At 37.9% G+C, this 16,497-nt stretch overlaps 1 protein-coding gene across 7 annotated transcripts in view; it reads left to right on the top strand.

The window, feature by feature from the left end:
* The window catches only part of MACROH2A1 (macroH2A.1 histone), a 46,323-nt gene that overhangs the window by 22,705 nt on the left and 7,121 nt on the right, over window positions 1-16,497 (top strand). For 2 of the 7 annotated variants that reach the window (XM_068697714.1, XM_068697715.1), the window contains 4 exons: window positions 1,276-1,473; window positions 3,331-3,441; window positions 9,609-9,708; window positions 15,143-15,232. In XM_068697714.1, coding sequence (XP_068553815.1) covers window positions 1,276-1,473; window positions 3,331-3,441; window positions 9,609-9,708; window positions 15,143-15,232 — 499 coding nt within the window. Of the gene's footprint in view, window positions 1-639; window positions 721-1,275; window positions 1,474-3,330; window positions 3,442-9,608; window positions 9,709-11,162; window positions 11,254-15,142; window positions 15,233-16,497 lie in introns of all 7 variants that reach the window. The other 5 variants (XM_068697721.1, XM_068697720.1, XM_068697716.1 and 2 more) reach the window with 5 other exon arrangements.

The raw sequence follows: 16,497 nt of genomic DNA, 5'->3' as shown, positions 1-16,497 counted from the left end.
CTATTACAGCCACTTCTGTTAAAGACTGGAACATTGTTATAAGGTCTGTAGAGAAGTGGTGGAATCTTTTACATACTTCTTTGGTTGGTTTTTGTCTTCCCCTTAAGCAGCTTAGGACTCAGTGGGACCTATCCCATTCCTACTGAAGTCTGTCATGACAACCACAGAATGAAGAGCTCTGGAACTCTTGCAAGTCTGTGTCCTTTGCAAATTTCAAGATGTCTAACTTAGCCAAAAAATAATTCAGGCATTATTATTACAGTGTTGTGGTGGCAGCCAGAGGCACTGGCTAGGATTAATGTCTCTTTGTGTGAGGTGTTGTAAAAATACACCTAAAAAGACACTTTTTCCAACCCTGTGTATCATGATGGAGCAGAAAAAAAATCCCCAAACCATTCTCCTTCTGCCTGAAAATTGCTAATATTTTCCGTTCATCATTCTTTTGTAAGCTCAGAGCCTCAGTGGGTTGTGGTTGGGGAGCAGTAACCATGAATCAGAAGGTGGGAATACCTGAGGGACTTTGATATCACCATTTGTATCCTTCCTAAAACTGAATTAGTCCCAATTAGATGTTTTTAAAAAATGGATTAAAGTGGTTTTAAATGCAGAACATGATTTATTTCACCTCTGCTTTTAAAGGCTTGAATGAACTGCACACTTTTGAGTATTGATCTGCTTTTCTTCAACTACATAAAGATTTTTTTGAAGAAAGACTTCCAGGTATAGAGATTTGTATAAATGTTACCCTCCATTTGAAGTTTCTTTTTCTAAGAACTAATTTCTGTTTTAAAAAAATTTCCGCTCAAGAAAATTCAGCAACAAAAACCTAATATTGCATTGCCCACAGCATCCTACCAATTGCAGTCCTGTACCATGGACTTTCAGGGCCCCATCCCTCAAAAAACAGGGCAGCCCCAGCCACAGACATGAAGGCATTGCAGGGCAGCCTGTTTTCTAGTAGCTGGGTAAGTCTTCATTGCATGGCTTCACAGCTAAGTGAAGAAACAGCTCTCTTGTGAGCCCAAGTGACATTCACAGTAACAAGCATATGTGCAAGAGGAATATATATTCCCTTTACAGTTACACCTTAGTATATGATCAACTTTTTCTGATATTTCACACGTTTCATGTCTCTCTTCAAAGATATATGTGGAGAAACATAAAATAATTGGTTAAAACTCAAGGCAATGTACAAAATTTGCAGTAAATGCCATTTTCTGTTTATCGGTGAGTAAATGCTGGAATTTGTCATCTACAACTTTTATTTTTTATTAGCTATTGAAAGGGGTCACCATAGCCAGTGGTGGAGTGTTACCCAATATTCACCCAGAGCTGTTGGCAAAGAAGCGGGGGTCAAAAGGAAAACTGGAAGCCATCATCACTCCACCTCCAGCAAAGAAGGCAAAGTCTCCATCACAGAAAAAAACTGTATCAAAGAAAACAGGCGGCAAGAAAGGGGCAAGGAAATCCAAGGTAGAGTAATCAGTTTATTTGAAACACAAACAAATTCGGTCATAGTTGCTGTAGAGAGCATCATGTAGAGTAGTTCAGGGATTTCAGTAGCAGCACAAGCAAATGCCGAAGGAGGAGTGCTGCCAAGTACCTAGGGTAGGTGGAAGAAGTAGCACAGGTCTGCAGGGCAGGCAGGCAAGACTCCTCAGTGTTTAGACTTGGTGTTTTTAACTCTGAGGAAGAAATTAAACTAATTGAGAAGGAAGTGTGGAGGTGACAGAAAGAAGAAGAGGACCAAAATGTGATTTTTTTCTTATGCGAGAAAGCTAGGAAGAGCATGTAACTGCCTGTTTTTCCATTTTTAGTTTCAGTTTGTAGGAGTAGAGAATCTTTATAATATGTGCATGTGTAATCAAGGATAATTCCTTCTGCAAAATTATTGTAAAGCAATAGGTTATGAAAGTAGGAAGAAAAGTACATATATTTTACCTGAAATTAACAGTGTATTTGAAAATGTTGCCTTCAAACAAAGCTTCTGTATTCATGCTGTATGTCTCTGTTATTGTTTACTTAGAGACTTCTGATTGTTTTACTCTTTGTTTTTTGAACTGTTGCATTTAATTTTCCCTTTTAGAACACCTAGAAGCTGACATCTCAAGTTCAGTGTTTCTAATAACCAAGCACTAATAATTTTCCTAAATCTGGATTTTTTTTTTCCTGCTTGATTACAAAAGCAGGAAGTCTGTTGTGGGGTTCTGTTTTTCTTCCATACAATAAACTGCATTGTCTGCTTACTATATTGGTATTCAGCTAACAGTAAATTCCAGGGGAATTGAAATAAGACCCCTGAAAATCTAATTTTCAAAACAATTGTGTAAAGTAAAGCATGGCTTCAGCTCCTAGAAGCACCAACATACCTTTGCATCAGTCATCTTAGTTGGTCTGCCACAGATTCAGTTTATATACTTTGGAAAGGAAGAACAGGATAACATTGGCTTGCTTAGTGATTCAGGTGTGCTTTTAGCTTCAGTGTAGATATTGCTGAGGCAACAAACGTTTATATGAAATCACAAGTAGTAGTGTTACTGAAAATGATTTTTGGCACCACTTGAGTTGGTAACGGCAACAGTCAATTCACTGTCTTCATGATGCATCCTTATCAGAATGTTCTTATTCTCATTCTTATTCAATAAATCAATGCATTCCTGAAGCCTATCATTTTACTTCTGTTTAAAAATAAAAATGAATGATTGAGGGGACTCCACCTCTACAGTTTTCCTGGAGATAAAGGAAAGTGATAAGGTTAAGCAAGACAGAAAGTTGTTCACTCTATTCCTTATTGTTAGGCAGGTGGAAAGTAGAAGTATTCTTCTGACATTAGCTCTAAGGTCAGACAGGTTTCAAAACCATATTTCTAAAACTGTTTGGGAAACCTGTAATCACCTCCCTTCACAGAGGGACAAAATTTGCACTCTGACAAGCCAGTTTTAACCTTAGAACGAGCGTCTGCCCACACGTAGATATGTAGGGGTTTTTGTTTGGCTGCTTTTTTTTGCACGCAAGTCTTTAGAAAGCTGTTAAAAATGTGTGGTTGTTTATATTTTTCCTACAACATTTAAGACAACTGTCCCGTAAATAGCGTACTATCATAGGCAAGAAAAGCACATGCGTAGATACACAGACTTTGAGGTTGGTTTTGTTATTGATTCCTTCAGCTCTTAGCAGTTACTTTAGACTTAAGGATAAAATCCAAATGCCAGTTTCTGTACTGACATTTTATTGCCTGGTAAGCATGTATGGCATGTCTTATATCTTAGTGTTATTAAACAGTGTTTTTCTCTTAGTCTTGAGTTAACTAATTAACTATATTTTTGGAAGAAGAAGCAGGGAGAAGTGAGCAAATCAGCCAGTGCTGACAGTACAACAGAGGGAACTCCTGCAGATGGTTTCACGGTCCTGTCCACAAAAAGCCTGTTTCTTGGCCAGAAGGTATGCTTCTACATTTTTATAAATGAATACCTATTTTCAGTGCTGCTTAGGGAATAGCCCCTCCCACCACCCCCTTTTTCCCCAAAACATCTAGGTACAATTGGTATTTCCCTACCGAGCACATGTGGGGGTGTGTGATATTAGTTTTTGAAGAAATAAATTCTTTGAAACAACTTCTAGAACACTTTAAAAATACATGAATGAGTCTTTGTGCCTACGTAATTAAATATTCAAATAGAAGGAAAGCCTGTGTGCTTGTAATCTATCTCACCTTATTCACAGACAGCATAATTGGTACTGCTAATCTGTTGCCAAACGTGAAATTATTTTAAGAATGAACAGGCTCTTCTGAAGGGCATCCCTCTTCATTCCTGTTGTGAAGGATTTATATATTTTAATCAAAACCTACTTTAGACATTTGATTATAGTAGTTGCTTTGTGTTTTGTTCTGCTTTGTTTTTTTTGTTTTATTTATTTATTTATTTATTTTTACAAAAGTTAATGCTGCGTAATAATGAACGATGCTTTAATTAAAAGCTATAAGTCAATGATCCTTTTTTCCCTGTGAATATGCTTTGGGAGGACATGGGGTGGTTTAATACAAATACTTACCTGTTTAAAGAGACAACTCATTTAAAGAGACAATTCAATAAATTAATTTGGTCTTTTATCTTGAAATCTGCCTTTAGTTTGCCATACAAAATTTTATTAAGTAAAACTGCATCTTTCTTCTATCATTCGGTAACCAGATCATTGTGTTGTAAGCCATAAAAGATGAACCATTTTTGTCCATTGTGGAATGTATCCTCTGATTCGTTTTTATTTCGTGTTGAGGTTGTTCTCCATTTACCTTTCCACAACTTGCTTACTAAGTTTAAAATGCATGAAAGTAACATTATTTCTTGCAAGACTTCTTGTTTTCCCCAGTTAATTTTACAGCTAGAGCCAGACTGTTGGTTTGGTAGTTTTTTATGTTTTGGTAGGCTTTTTGCTATTTGAGTACTTCCACAGGGGGTGGTTTAGAGCATATTTTTATAAACATTTTGATGACTAAATTGGAACCCGAAACTTATAAATGACATTACTTGCCAAGAAGGCAAGTAAGAAAGAGTTTTATACCTGACTTTGAGCCCCTTTTAGTTAGTTACCATAGGAAACCTGTAATCAGAACTAAAGTGTTCTAACAAGACTGGCCTACAAATCGATGGGGCTTTGCTGTTGGGCTCAGAGGAAGAAAATGATGAACTCCAGGACTGCTTTAAGCAGTGGTGAGCACAGCCAGTGTCTGTCAGAGAGCTTCCCAGTGAGTAGCCTGTGCTGGGAAATGGACTTTCTGGCTTTCTCATTCCCTTGGAGTGCAGCCCCCAGTAAAGACATGGGGTGCTATGTGCCCATCCTCATACTGGTTCTTTGTCTGTTAGCCCCACATTTTTTCCATTGACGTGAGAGGGGTCAGGTGTTAGGCTGTGTGTCTAACACAGTACATGTAAATAAGAGAAAAATGAAAACCAGTTTGGCTCCTGTGAGGGAACAGTCCAAATGAAATGGATTATTTTCTCGGGTGGAAAATGCACAGATGTTGTTGAGATATTTCTAGCACAGATTATATTTTGCTTTTGACTCCATGAGAGAAACCCTCTTTAGGAGCAGTAAATGATTAGTATAAAAATCTACATAAAAAGTAGGCTATGTCTAACAAATACACAAATTTTCTGTATCTTGTTATGTGGGAGTTCAAAATGAAATTCTTGTTTGTTATGACTTACTCCCAAAACAGCATGTTTAGACCAACCCGAATTCTTTCAAGCATTCATGTTAAGACTGAAAAATGGGAAATCCTACAATGCAAAAATAAAACTTTACATTGCAGTGATCAAAAACATTTCATTTAGCATAAAAACAAAAATACACCCCTGTTATGGTGGCTCATTCCTAGAAATGTTTTTAAAGTATTCTACATTGTTTTCCAAATCAACATATTTTTGATTTTCTTCTGTTAAAAAGACATCAGCCAGGATGATAAACCATCCATGAGCCAGGATGTCTGCTGCTGAGTGCAGGGTTAGCAGACTGGGTGCTCACTTGTGGTGGTTGATAATTGTTTGTGACACGTGGTAATCTCAAATAATTGTTTTTTTTTATTTTGGAAATTTACAAATGAAATGTAACAATCTTTAAAAAATGCAGAGACTTTGAATCAACTAAGTGCTTCTACTTAGCCACTTCTACATGCAATTGCTGTTTAAAAGGATAATAGTGATATTTAAAATGTTCATCAAAGTCTGTTAATTCTGATGCTTAACAGGAGAAAGAAATGTTTAGTTGTAGCTGTCTTAAATTAGTGCCACATGACTTTCATAAACACAATGATAAAAGAATTTCCTTCAATAGCTGGCCTAGACAAGCATTGTGGCTTGATGTCTTAGGCTTGTGCACATTACGTATTTTCAAAGCACGTGAAGACAAAAGGTGATTGCCTGTTTGGAGGAGGACCTTCCTTCCATTTAAGATAGACGCACTTTTTAAAGAGCATTCTGAAGGAAGGAAAACCTTCTAGCCTGTCGGGCGGGGAGGACAGCACATTTAGATGGTTCACATGGAGGCCTGGCAATACGACTCCTGCCTTCTGGAGTTGGCTGATTCTGAGATGCTGTGAATCACCTCATCTTTCTGCTGTCTTCCTCATTTGTGAAATGGAGACCCAACTACACTCTTTACATGGATGGCAGGAAAGCTTAATGTGTTAAAACATTTTGAGCTGTTCAGTTGGAACGCAAAAACGTTCATATTGATCACAGCTATTTAATTTGTCTTGAACTTGTGCTTACAGATTTTCAGCATATTTTAATGTTGTGTGTTCTTAATAGAGATGTTAACTACCGTGCAAACACAGAAACCTTAAAACAAACAAAAAATAATCAAACAATCAGTGTCTTTTGAACTTGATATACTTGAACACCTTTACAGCATGTCTCTTTAGTCTGCAGAACCACTATCTGCTAGAACAGGAAATAATTTGCTAGATGTGGAGAAGGAAGAAAATAATCTCATTCTTAGTAGCACATAATTCAGAGTTTAAAGCAAATATCTTTTCTTGGCCTCACATTTGCAGAAGGCAAAAGGAAAGGTTTTACTTGCAAGAATGGCTCTTCATATGTCTAATATCCCCAGATTTAATTAATGAAAAACACAATGGAAAATATTGCTAACCTGAGTATTGTTCAGTTTTTTACTGTTATTGCTTCAAATCTTAAGACAGCTGCTGACATTCAGCTAGAAGTTCCTGGAGATCAGGGAATGGCTAAGAACCCTTCAGTTATACTTGCAGAAATGTGTTAGTTCTACACTATACAATATTAAAATCCAGTTAATATTTAAGTGATTGCACATCCTACAAATGACATCCCAGTGGAAATGTGACATTCTGCACATTAACTAGTTTAATTTTCCTGAGACTGTTATGGAGCAGAGGCAGACTTTTAAGACCTCAAGCCTGAGCACCAGGGTATGGACTTTAAGAAAGATCTCAGATTGTTGTTCTGCAAAAGGCATCTATAGTTTTTTCTATGAAGCTCAAATCAGAAAAAGTTCCAAGAATTTAAAGGTAATTCTGTCTGAACTGAGAAATGCAAGGCTTAGCTCAGTAGAAAGTACTCATGTATGTGCCAAGTGCCATCTGCATTTTATCTAGCATTTAATGTAAATGTTACCTAAAGTTACATCCATTCTTTATTGCACGTGTACATGCAAGTTGTCATATGTTGGGTTTTTTTAAGTGGCCCTTTAGGGATTAATTTCTTCTGTCTAAAATAAATGCTTCATACTGTTGAGTAGTAAAATTGAGCAATTATTCAATGGAGTATTTAAACCTATAGGAGAACTTCTGTTTTTTACTGTACTACTTGACAGTTGGCTAACAGTACGTTGAACAGTAAATGCAAAACTCAGCAGAATAATGCTTAGCTGCCAACACGTCATCAGTTACGGGCAGCTTTTTGAGCATTTTGTTGTTGCTTTTAAGTTGAAGCTTTAATTGCCAACTGGTTGCTTTGCAAATCCCATATATGCGTAGGTGCAGAGATAGTTTAAAGGTTGGAAACCAAGATGGTAGTTAGCCAATAAATCTGGGGCAAAAACTTTTAGAATATAGGGCATTAGGGATCGGAAAGTCACTTATAAAATGAATGAAATGTGCTTAGGAACATACTAAAATTTCCACAAAACAGTCTTTTGGTGTGTGCATGTATTTTGTTGATTGTTTTTTTTATTTCAAAATTCATAGTTTCTTTAACATTTTGGTTTGACTTGATTTGACTTTTTTTTTTTTTTTAAACAGCAGTTGCTTGTAGTCAAACTCAAGACTCAAACTCGAGTATGAATAACTCACCAAGTGTGAAGTAATAAAGGATTCTAAGCTATTTGGAAAGTAAGCTTTCTTAGATTTGTTACAGACTCCCATACAGACTCATACTCAAAATGGGGCTGAATCACACTTATTTTTAGCCTAAATCACCCTATATTAAGGTAACAGTTTTTTCATGCAACATATGCAAAATATATGATATTGCAGAAAAGGAAGGTCAATTCATGTAATCATATGAATGAAGTAGAAATAATTTTATTCATAAAACTTAAATCGGTGTATGTTGGCCTGCTTAAATGACCATTCATTCGTATTGGTTTCATGAATTGGTTTGTATTCCCTATTAATAAACTCACACATGGAGAAGATATAAAAAGTTTACAGAATGTGGATTACAATCCACGAGATGAAATTCAGTTATTGATGAGATTAATTGCCGTGCCTGAATGTTTATGTTAAGCTTTGTATGTTGAATCCAGTGGGCTTTGGATTAGAAGGAAAGCCTCACTCAGTTTCAGCTGGCTTCAGGATTGCATAAATAAATGAGAACTTTCCCTTCTGTAGTTGCTGTCCCTGTTGCCCAATCATCTTTTGAAACGGTGATTTTTTAAATGGATATGCATGTTGTAGATCTAAGCATAATTTATGATAGCATTATGATATTATTTCCATATAAAAAAAGTCTGGATTTTCATAAAAAAAAAAAAGTCTGGATTTTTTTTTTCCTCTGTAAAGTACAAAGTTTTGGGGCCAGTAAAACTGGTGCATGTGAAATCAGACTTCCCAGGGTTGGCTGCAGAGCAGTGGTCCAAACCCCTGCTTATAAGCCTCCTTACGTATCTGTCAGTGTACTGCAGTTTTAGTGTTGCTGACTTTGGCATTTACATCAAATTGTCTCAAATTATGGAGTTGTTTCTGTGACGTGGGTCACAGGAGACACCCAAACCATCAGCAGCAAGGAAATCATGCCATTACTTTGCACCTCAGCACCAGTCAGTTACCACTGATGGTCTGTATATTTCCTTGGCTTCTTATCTGTTTGTAAATCTTGCTCAAAATATGATGGTAGGAGTTGAAATCAGGGGTGTTACTTGGAGTTAATGGGCATTAATGGGTGGGGTTAACATTTCTACTTTCATAAATAACAAAATAACATAACATAAATAACAAAAGGAAGTAAGGCAAATAAAATAATGACTAGAAGTGGTAAGCACGTGAGTGTGTCTGTTTGCAGTAGGTTGCTGGTCACAAAGCCAGCAGAAGTGGGCATGTGAAGGGACTGCAGCTCAGAGTATGGGGACCACTAGCATGGGAAGCAAAAGTGTGGCCCCTTGCTGGGGTGGAGTGAGCTCTGGAGCCAAGAGCCTGCTTTCCTGAAGACGTGCTCCAGTTTGCTAGCTTAAATAAGGAGAAGCAGTATCTCTTTTCCTGTTTCAGTGCTGAACAGTCACAGTACATGCATGTGACTAATGTAATTAACACGTGAAATTATTAGGGTGTCTTTCATCTATCCTTTCAGGAAAAACAAATAGCCCTTTATAATGCCAAAATAAGAATTCCAGATAGAAGACAGCCTAAAGCTTGTTAGTAGGTACATTTACTTCCTCCTGGTGTGAACAATGTTTGAGTCTTGTGTTTGAATATTTTTTTTGGATAACAAACCCTCCTTATGACCTGCCTTTTATTTTGCATATTTGTTTGCAGTGATGCTATCTCCATCTGTGTTGCAAAGCTCACTTTTCTGCAGCTTCTCTGTGATTTCCCAGCTGTCCTGTTATTTCCCACCTCATGCTTTTCTTTTCAGCTGAACCTTATTCACAGTGAAATCAGTAATTTAGCCGGCTTCGAGGTGGAGGCCATTATCAATCCTACCAATGCTGACATTGACCTTAAAGATGACCTAGGTAAATGGGGCATGGGTTGACACAACTAACGGTCACATGGAAATTATGGAACCCAGAATTTACTCTGTAGGGCTTCATACATTGAATAAGAGCCAAATTCAAATCTTCCACGTTCTCTTTTGTTGAAGAACTATAGCCAAAAGACATTACCAAATCTGAAAACTTGCTAATCTTTAAGCTGAATTCAGTTAAAACAAATTAAATTCTTTTCCATAATGATCATATGTGACTGTTAGCTATTTTGGGGGGTTTCTTATGTGGCTTCTTTGAGGACTAAAATACTTTTTTTTGTCAGGTTGTTTTCAAAATAAGCAGTTTCTCCATTCTAACTGCAATCTCTGTGTTTTTTGGTTGTGTTTTTCTTATAATCAGAGTAGGCGTAACATTATTTAAAGAGGAATGATTAAATAATTAACTATCCCCCAATTTTTTCTACCATGATTCCATGTTTGATTCAGTCAAATTATGTTTCCATTGTGTTTAAATTACTCCGTCACATTCACATTCAGCTGAAAACAAAAACTGATATTACACCAACACTGAACTTGCAGATATTATCATCGATGGGTTATCACTTTTAAACATCTATCTTGTTACAAATTGAAAACCAAATCCTTCTTCAACTGTCTGCTCTTCAGCAAAAGAAAAATCCCTGCATTATGTACTGCCTTCCCCTGTTATTTGATTATACCTGCTGCTGTCTCTTTTTTAAACTTCCTTAATGGAATGCAACCCATAATTCTCCTACTACTGCATTTCCTATGGGAATGTTCTTATGTAATTTAATAAGAAAAAGACTTAAGGCTAATTTTTAAGTCAGTATTTCTCTGAGATATGTATATTTTTACATGTCTCAGCCTTTACAACATATAGAGAATATGCCTTGCCTTTAAAATAAAGATTGATCACGTACATGTTTGAAATCGTATTCAGTAAAGCCCTGCAAATACGTGGTTTCTTCCATATGAAGGAGACTGTCATTTTTAGAAACAAAATGATAACTTGCTATTCATATCAAGATTAGTGCTTGTCAGCTTATTGGTGCTGACAAAATGGAGAAACTAGTTATTTTGTTTGGCTTGATGATCCTGAATTTCTTTTTTTAAACAGATTCCGTATTTTAGTGTCATGCTCTGTGGGGAACTAGTTGTTCTAGGTTTCTGCAAAGTGAAATGGGGAATTAGCTGATCTTAAAGCTTTGGAAATGATCTCATTTGATTGCTCTGACTTGTCATTTTAACGTTGATTTGATCATGTCGTACTCAATATTCCTCCTCCTGTTCCCTACACCCCTTTCTCTACACACACCTGCACACACAACTCAGCATACTCCTTTGGCGCAAGGTTTGGAGATGTAAAGGTAGGAACTATGGACGTTGGTACATGTGTAAATGTAGAGCCTGTGCTGGGTCTCTGTCCAACGTGGTTGATATACATCTGTTTACCTGTTGTAGTTGCAAGTTGTACAGGCTGACATTGCCACGATCGACAGTGATGCTGTCGTTCACCCGACAAACTCTGACTTCTACACCGGTGGTGAAGTAGGTAATGGAAAGTTCAGTGCTGCGGAGTTTGTATGTGTGTGCATGGTCAATCAGCAGCCACAAGCTTGTTGTAGCTATGCAGATTTGCATTTATTTCTCACTTCCAGCAGTCCTGACGGATAAGAAAAAGAAATTAATTATTGCCAACTCAGTAGGCATTTCTGATTTGTATCACCAAATCAGATTTTCAGAAGTAATGATAGAACGCATTATCAAAATTTGAAGTGCAAGAGCAATATATGTGCAATGCAGGCATGTGAGCAAGGAAAATGAATTACCACATTGGTTGTTTGGCATGTTAAATGCCTGTTTTCAATACACTTTGAGTCTCGATCTTTAGATTTCTGGCCACTTCCAGTACGCTCTCTCCATGCCAAGTTTCAGATGTTCACATCTGACATGCTGGATCTACTCCACCTGTATTTTCTGAACTCTTTTAAGATTGATTATTTTTTTTCAGGCTTTAGCTTATAGACCAATTACCTTTGTAGCCCTGCTCAATGGTCCTTACAAGCACATGGCTAGAGATGCAACACACATTTTTCATATGGTCAGTCATCTAAGCTGCACTGATGAAAGAAGGCATCATAATACAGCATGACAGACGTCTTAAATTGTATCTCTGGTTTGCTCAGGGTAACTCCTGTCTGGGTATTACCCTTCTCTAAGCACAATATTTTGAAGGATTTCATAACCAGGCAGCAACACTTTAACTGAACTGCTGAGTAATTTCAGAACGCAAATCAGAATTTGGGCCAAATATAGAAGTTGCTGATGAGGGTGATGACACACCATGCTTTTTTAAAGGAAAAAAAAGTCACATTATCCCAGCCTCTGTTTTACACTGTGTCAGCCACTGTGCAAGGGGTATCCCTTCGTGCCGAAGGCCCTGCTTCAGTGCTGGCTTGAAGGGCTCTTGTCCTGCCGCAGGGCGGGCAAGCCTGACACAGCTGCTGTTTCTGAAGGAGCTACTTTCTGAGTAACGTGCAGAAAAATGTAGTTCTGTGTAGCCTGTCGGAGCGGGAACAGCTGTGACTTGGCTGGCTAAATATTATGCAGAGACGTTAAAAGACAAGTGTCATAATATCCTGTATCTAAAGAATGTGCTTCTAAAGTCTGTCAGACTCATTTAGCTAATGTGCTCGTCTCCTGCCCTTTGACAAAGAGCTGCTTAAGAAGCTACCCTACAAAGAAAATTTTCTCTCAAAGCCGCACTGCTCATACCTTAGCGTAGGTTCCTGTTGCCTCTGACTGCTGTAAGAAAGAATGGAAGTGCACAAATGCCTAGCTTCCAGTGATTAACTTTTACCCATCTAAATTTTTTTTTAATTTTTCGTTGTTTTTTCCCTAACAATTTAAATGTACTGGGGGCTTATTCTGAGAATTTTAGAGCCTAAATTTCTGCTAACGCTGTTTTCAACACTGATACCGATGCCTGCTTGGAAAGCATGAGATAATGACCTTATTCTCATGGGAGTGGCACATATTTATGCCTGTGAGCAAATAAGCTACTAACCTTGAAGCTGTGAAGCAAGACTTCCATCAAGAAACTTCCTAATGTAGTGGAAAATGATTAAATACAGTATGTCCTTTCCAAGATGAAGCTAATTTACAACCTAGTTCTGAAATATAATTTCAATATAGAGCATTACTATTTAGCAGAAGAACGTATTTAGGAGTAAATGCAGAAACCATCACTGATTCACAGCATATACTACTCTTGCTCTTCTTTGCTGTATATCTGTGAGAAGAGTGCTCCATGAAATAAACTGACAAGGTTGTTCATTGCTTTTAATTATAAATTAATTCCCAGTAGAAGGGGAAAAGCTGGTCTTCCTGGATTGAATTAAACAAAACTAGGCTAAATTCCATTAAATGTACAACAACTTTGCAATGGCAAAGAGATGACCCAGTTAATAGATCTTTTCTGTTCCTAAGTTCTGTACAAGGCTTAATTATGTTTTGCCTTGAAACAAGAGAAATTAAGGATTATGAGTGTCATGGGGTTTAGGACTGATTGAGTTCATGGATTCATGGGGAATATAACTGGGATACATACACGAGTGTGAACACAAGCGTGATATGGAAATACACAAACAAGAATCTAACTGGGATGGAAAAGTGCTTCTTTCCATCCCCATCCCCTCCCTGTCAGAGTGATTTCACAAGTGCCCAGTGTCAGCCACACCAGGTAAATAAGCTCAGCAAAGGGCACTGTGCGTCGTGCTGCCGTCTGCAAAAAGCAATGCCCTTCGAAGCCCCTCTGTCCTGGGGGATCTCTGTTCAGAGCACCCTCTCCTAGGACTTGCTGCTATCGATAAAGCCATTACTGTCTTATCTGAGAGATTTGCTGGGTGGTGCCTCCCGCTCTGTTGCACAGGTAGCTTTGAGTTTCAGAAACAATCTCAGTGAGGAATTCGTCTAAATAAACTTAGACTAAAGTATTTACGCAAATAAGCTTAAATGAGTACAAGGAGCAAATTGTGCTCTGACATACACAGTCTGACCTCGCAGTCTGACTTCTGGCAAACACCAATTGTGAATTGGTTATGAAGTAAGCAAAATATGGGATGTGTTTTTTAATTAGCCTCAGCTTTTGTACCCCAAAAGCAATAAGCTGCCAATAGCAAAATAGAGGTAGGGTCACACAGTCAGTTTTTGAACGAACAAATGCCTTGTTTTTCAAGAAACAAGGAACTTCTAATATTCCTGTCGGAAGAAATTCAGCAACGGTGTCAAAACAAAAGCTTCTGGCAGTCCTCTTAGTTCCTAGAGCCATAGCTCTGCATGTTAAACTGAATCTTGGAGGAGGGGCTCTGCTTCCTTGAGCATACAATATGTGCACTTCCATCAGAAAATGCGTTTTTTTCTTTCCTCATCAGTGAAAGTAAGGGGTTTCACCAAATGAATGTCTAGATCTTTAGAGATTCTATTCTGAATTTTTGGAAATCAGTTTTCAAAGTAATGTCTCAAATAAGAGCCTTTATGATACCACTGCTTTTTACTTATTTACCTGTATAATTAATATGCACAGTACAAAATTATTTGGGATGCTTATGTAGTTAGGAAAATGCTTTCTTGGGCTGTTTTTATTATATTAATACCTAAAACTAGAGCTGCAAAATAAGATCTAAACCATTTAGTGATGGACTGCCTTTGTAAACGGCATACCTTTTGGTTGCCCTGATAACACTGCACAGCTCTTCTACTCCCAAAATGACTTTGTCCAGTTCCTTAGCTGTAGCTAGAGAAGTTCATTGGAGGAATATGTTCCTTAGAGATTCTCCTTATTTCTGAGGCTCTTCCTCTTGGTTAAAGGTGGCTCAACAAGCTGGGCAGTTACCAAGTAAAGCAGCCCGCTGCACTCACGAGACTGTTTCATTCCTGGTGCCACCTGTTGGGGTCAGGGACCAAGATCAGGTGAGTCTCAAATTCTTATTGTGGCAAATGGCTCTTTAAAACCATTTATAAGAGAGAGGGGAAATGAACCTTGAAGGCAGGAATTATGAACCTTCAACCACCCTTGAGCTAGCACATTCTCTTGCAGCATTTCACACTGACAGATGCTTATGCTAAGGAAGGAGATAGGGGTGGCACGTCAGATGTTTTGACGTGAAAATCACAGTCTGAGAATGTTAGCAAGGGATACAGACGTGAGGTTTTTGGGTTCTTAGGGTTGTCTTTTTTGGTTTTTCATTTTTGTTGTCGTTGTTGTTGTTTTTAATGACTAGCTAATTCTGAAGTCCCAAAAGGTTTAGATCTTACTTTGCAGTCCCCAAAAAACATTTGGGCAGAAAAATCTAGACTGATGTAATTGCCAATAATGATGAATCATGTGTCTGCTGTGGAAAGCTGGGATCAGAGGAGTAAAATAACAATTCTCTGTTCAGGGAGCACTTTGGAAAAGAAAGGCGGCAAGGAGTTCGTGGAAGCTGTCATTGAGCTTCGGAAAAAGAACGGGCCCTTGGACATAGCTGGAGGTGAGGCTCTGCGCTTCGGAAACAGGGTAAAAATACACTGGGGTCGCAAGCTTCAACGTCTGCAGCAGTCCTTGTTGCAGTCAGTTGGCCAAGCTCATTCTAGCACACTGCTCGTGTTCATGGTGTCCCCAGGCAACTCTGATGGGTTACACAGTACTTGTGCTCTCCAGAGTTAAAATACACACCATGCATCTTAAGTAACCATTACCAAAGCAGCCAGGAAATGGTGTGGTGACGTAACGTTACAAGTAAAAACAGGGCTGTTCAAGGATACATGCATACACAAAGAATGTTGATTATTGAGGGCACAGGTCATAAAATCAATTAATTGGATGCTTATTTTTCAGAACAGTTGAGTCCAACTCTGTTAAACATCTGCTTTGCTAAAAAGCCACTGACTTTCACTGAATTTAAGCACGTGCTTAAAGTTAAGCAGCTGTTGGGTAATTGGTCTAAAAGTGCCAAAATCATCACTGTAGAAGCTTATGATTTTTTGATGCCTAGTTATCAAAATTTATGTAATATCTGAGAAAAATCTACTATAGGAGTACTAACGTTTGGTAATGGCAATCTGACACCATCTGTGATATCGCTGATACATGTTGTTCATATAGAACGCTGGTGCTGCCATCTGTGTTTATGCTATAAAAATAAATAGAGTGCATGCAGTTTTGTAAACGAATTTTGACTAAAACTGAGGGGAAGATGTAAGACTTGAGCTATGGCAGGAAAAAATATGACTGTTTACTTCTGGTGCTTAATACAATTTTTTTCCTTGCTTTTTAAAATTTTTAATAAGTTTTTCTTGGAATTGTTCTACAAAAATATGTAGAATCAATTACTTTTTTTTTCACTTGCTTATGTACGCTATTGCTTATCAACCTATTAATGAGTTGATCAAACTGTGCTAAGAAATAGACCACAATTTGGAGAGAAAAAATTTTCTTCTCAAACATCAATGCATCCCTCAGATCTGAGTGCTGCTTGGCAGCCTGACCCTGTAGGGAGCTCTCTGCCACCCCAGCAGACACTGGACTGCTGGAGAAGAATTGACACGAATCAATTTCTCCATTACATGGATATCTGCTGTTCAGATTTCCCAATGACATGGCTATCCCCTTTAATATAACAACCAAGATCCTTACCCGGAATATTATTGTAACTAGCACAGAATGTGGCCGTGTTCTTTCTGTTCATTTCTATATCAAAAGTAAAACTTCCTGTTCAGAGCATTTGCATTTGAAGTAAGGAATGGCCACTTTGGG

The sequence above is a fragment of the Anas acuta genome, chromosome 14 (assembly GCF_963932015.1).
Source record: "Anas acuta chromosome 14, bAnaAcu1.1, whole genome shotgun sequence".
NCBI lineage: Eukaryota > Metazoa > Chordata > Aves > Anseriformes > Anatidae > Anas > Anas acuta.
This window is presented reverse-complemented; position numbering and strand designations above follow the sequence as displayed.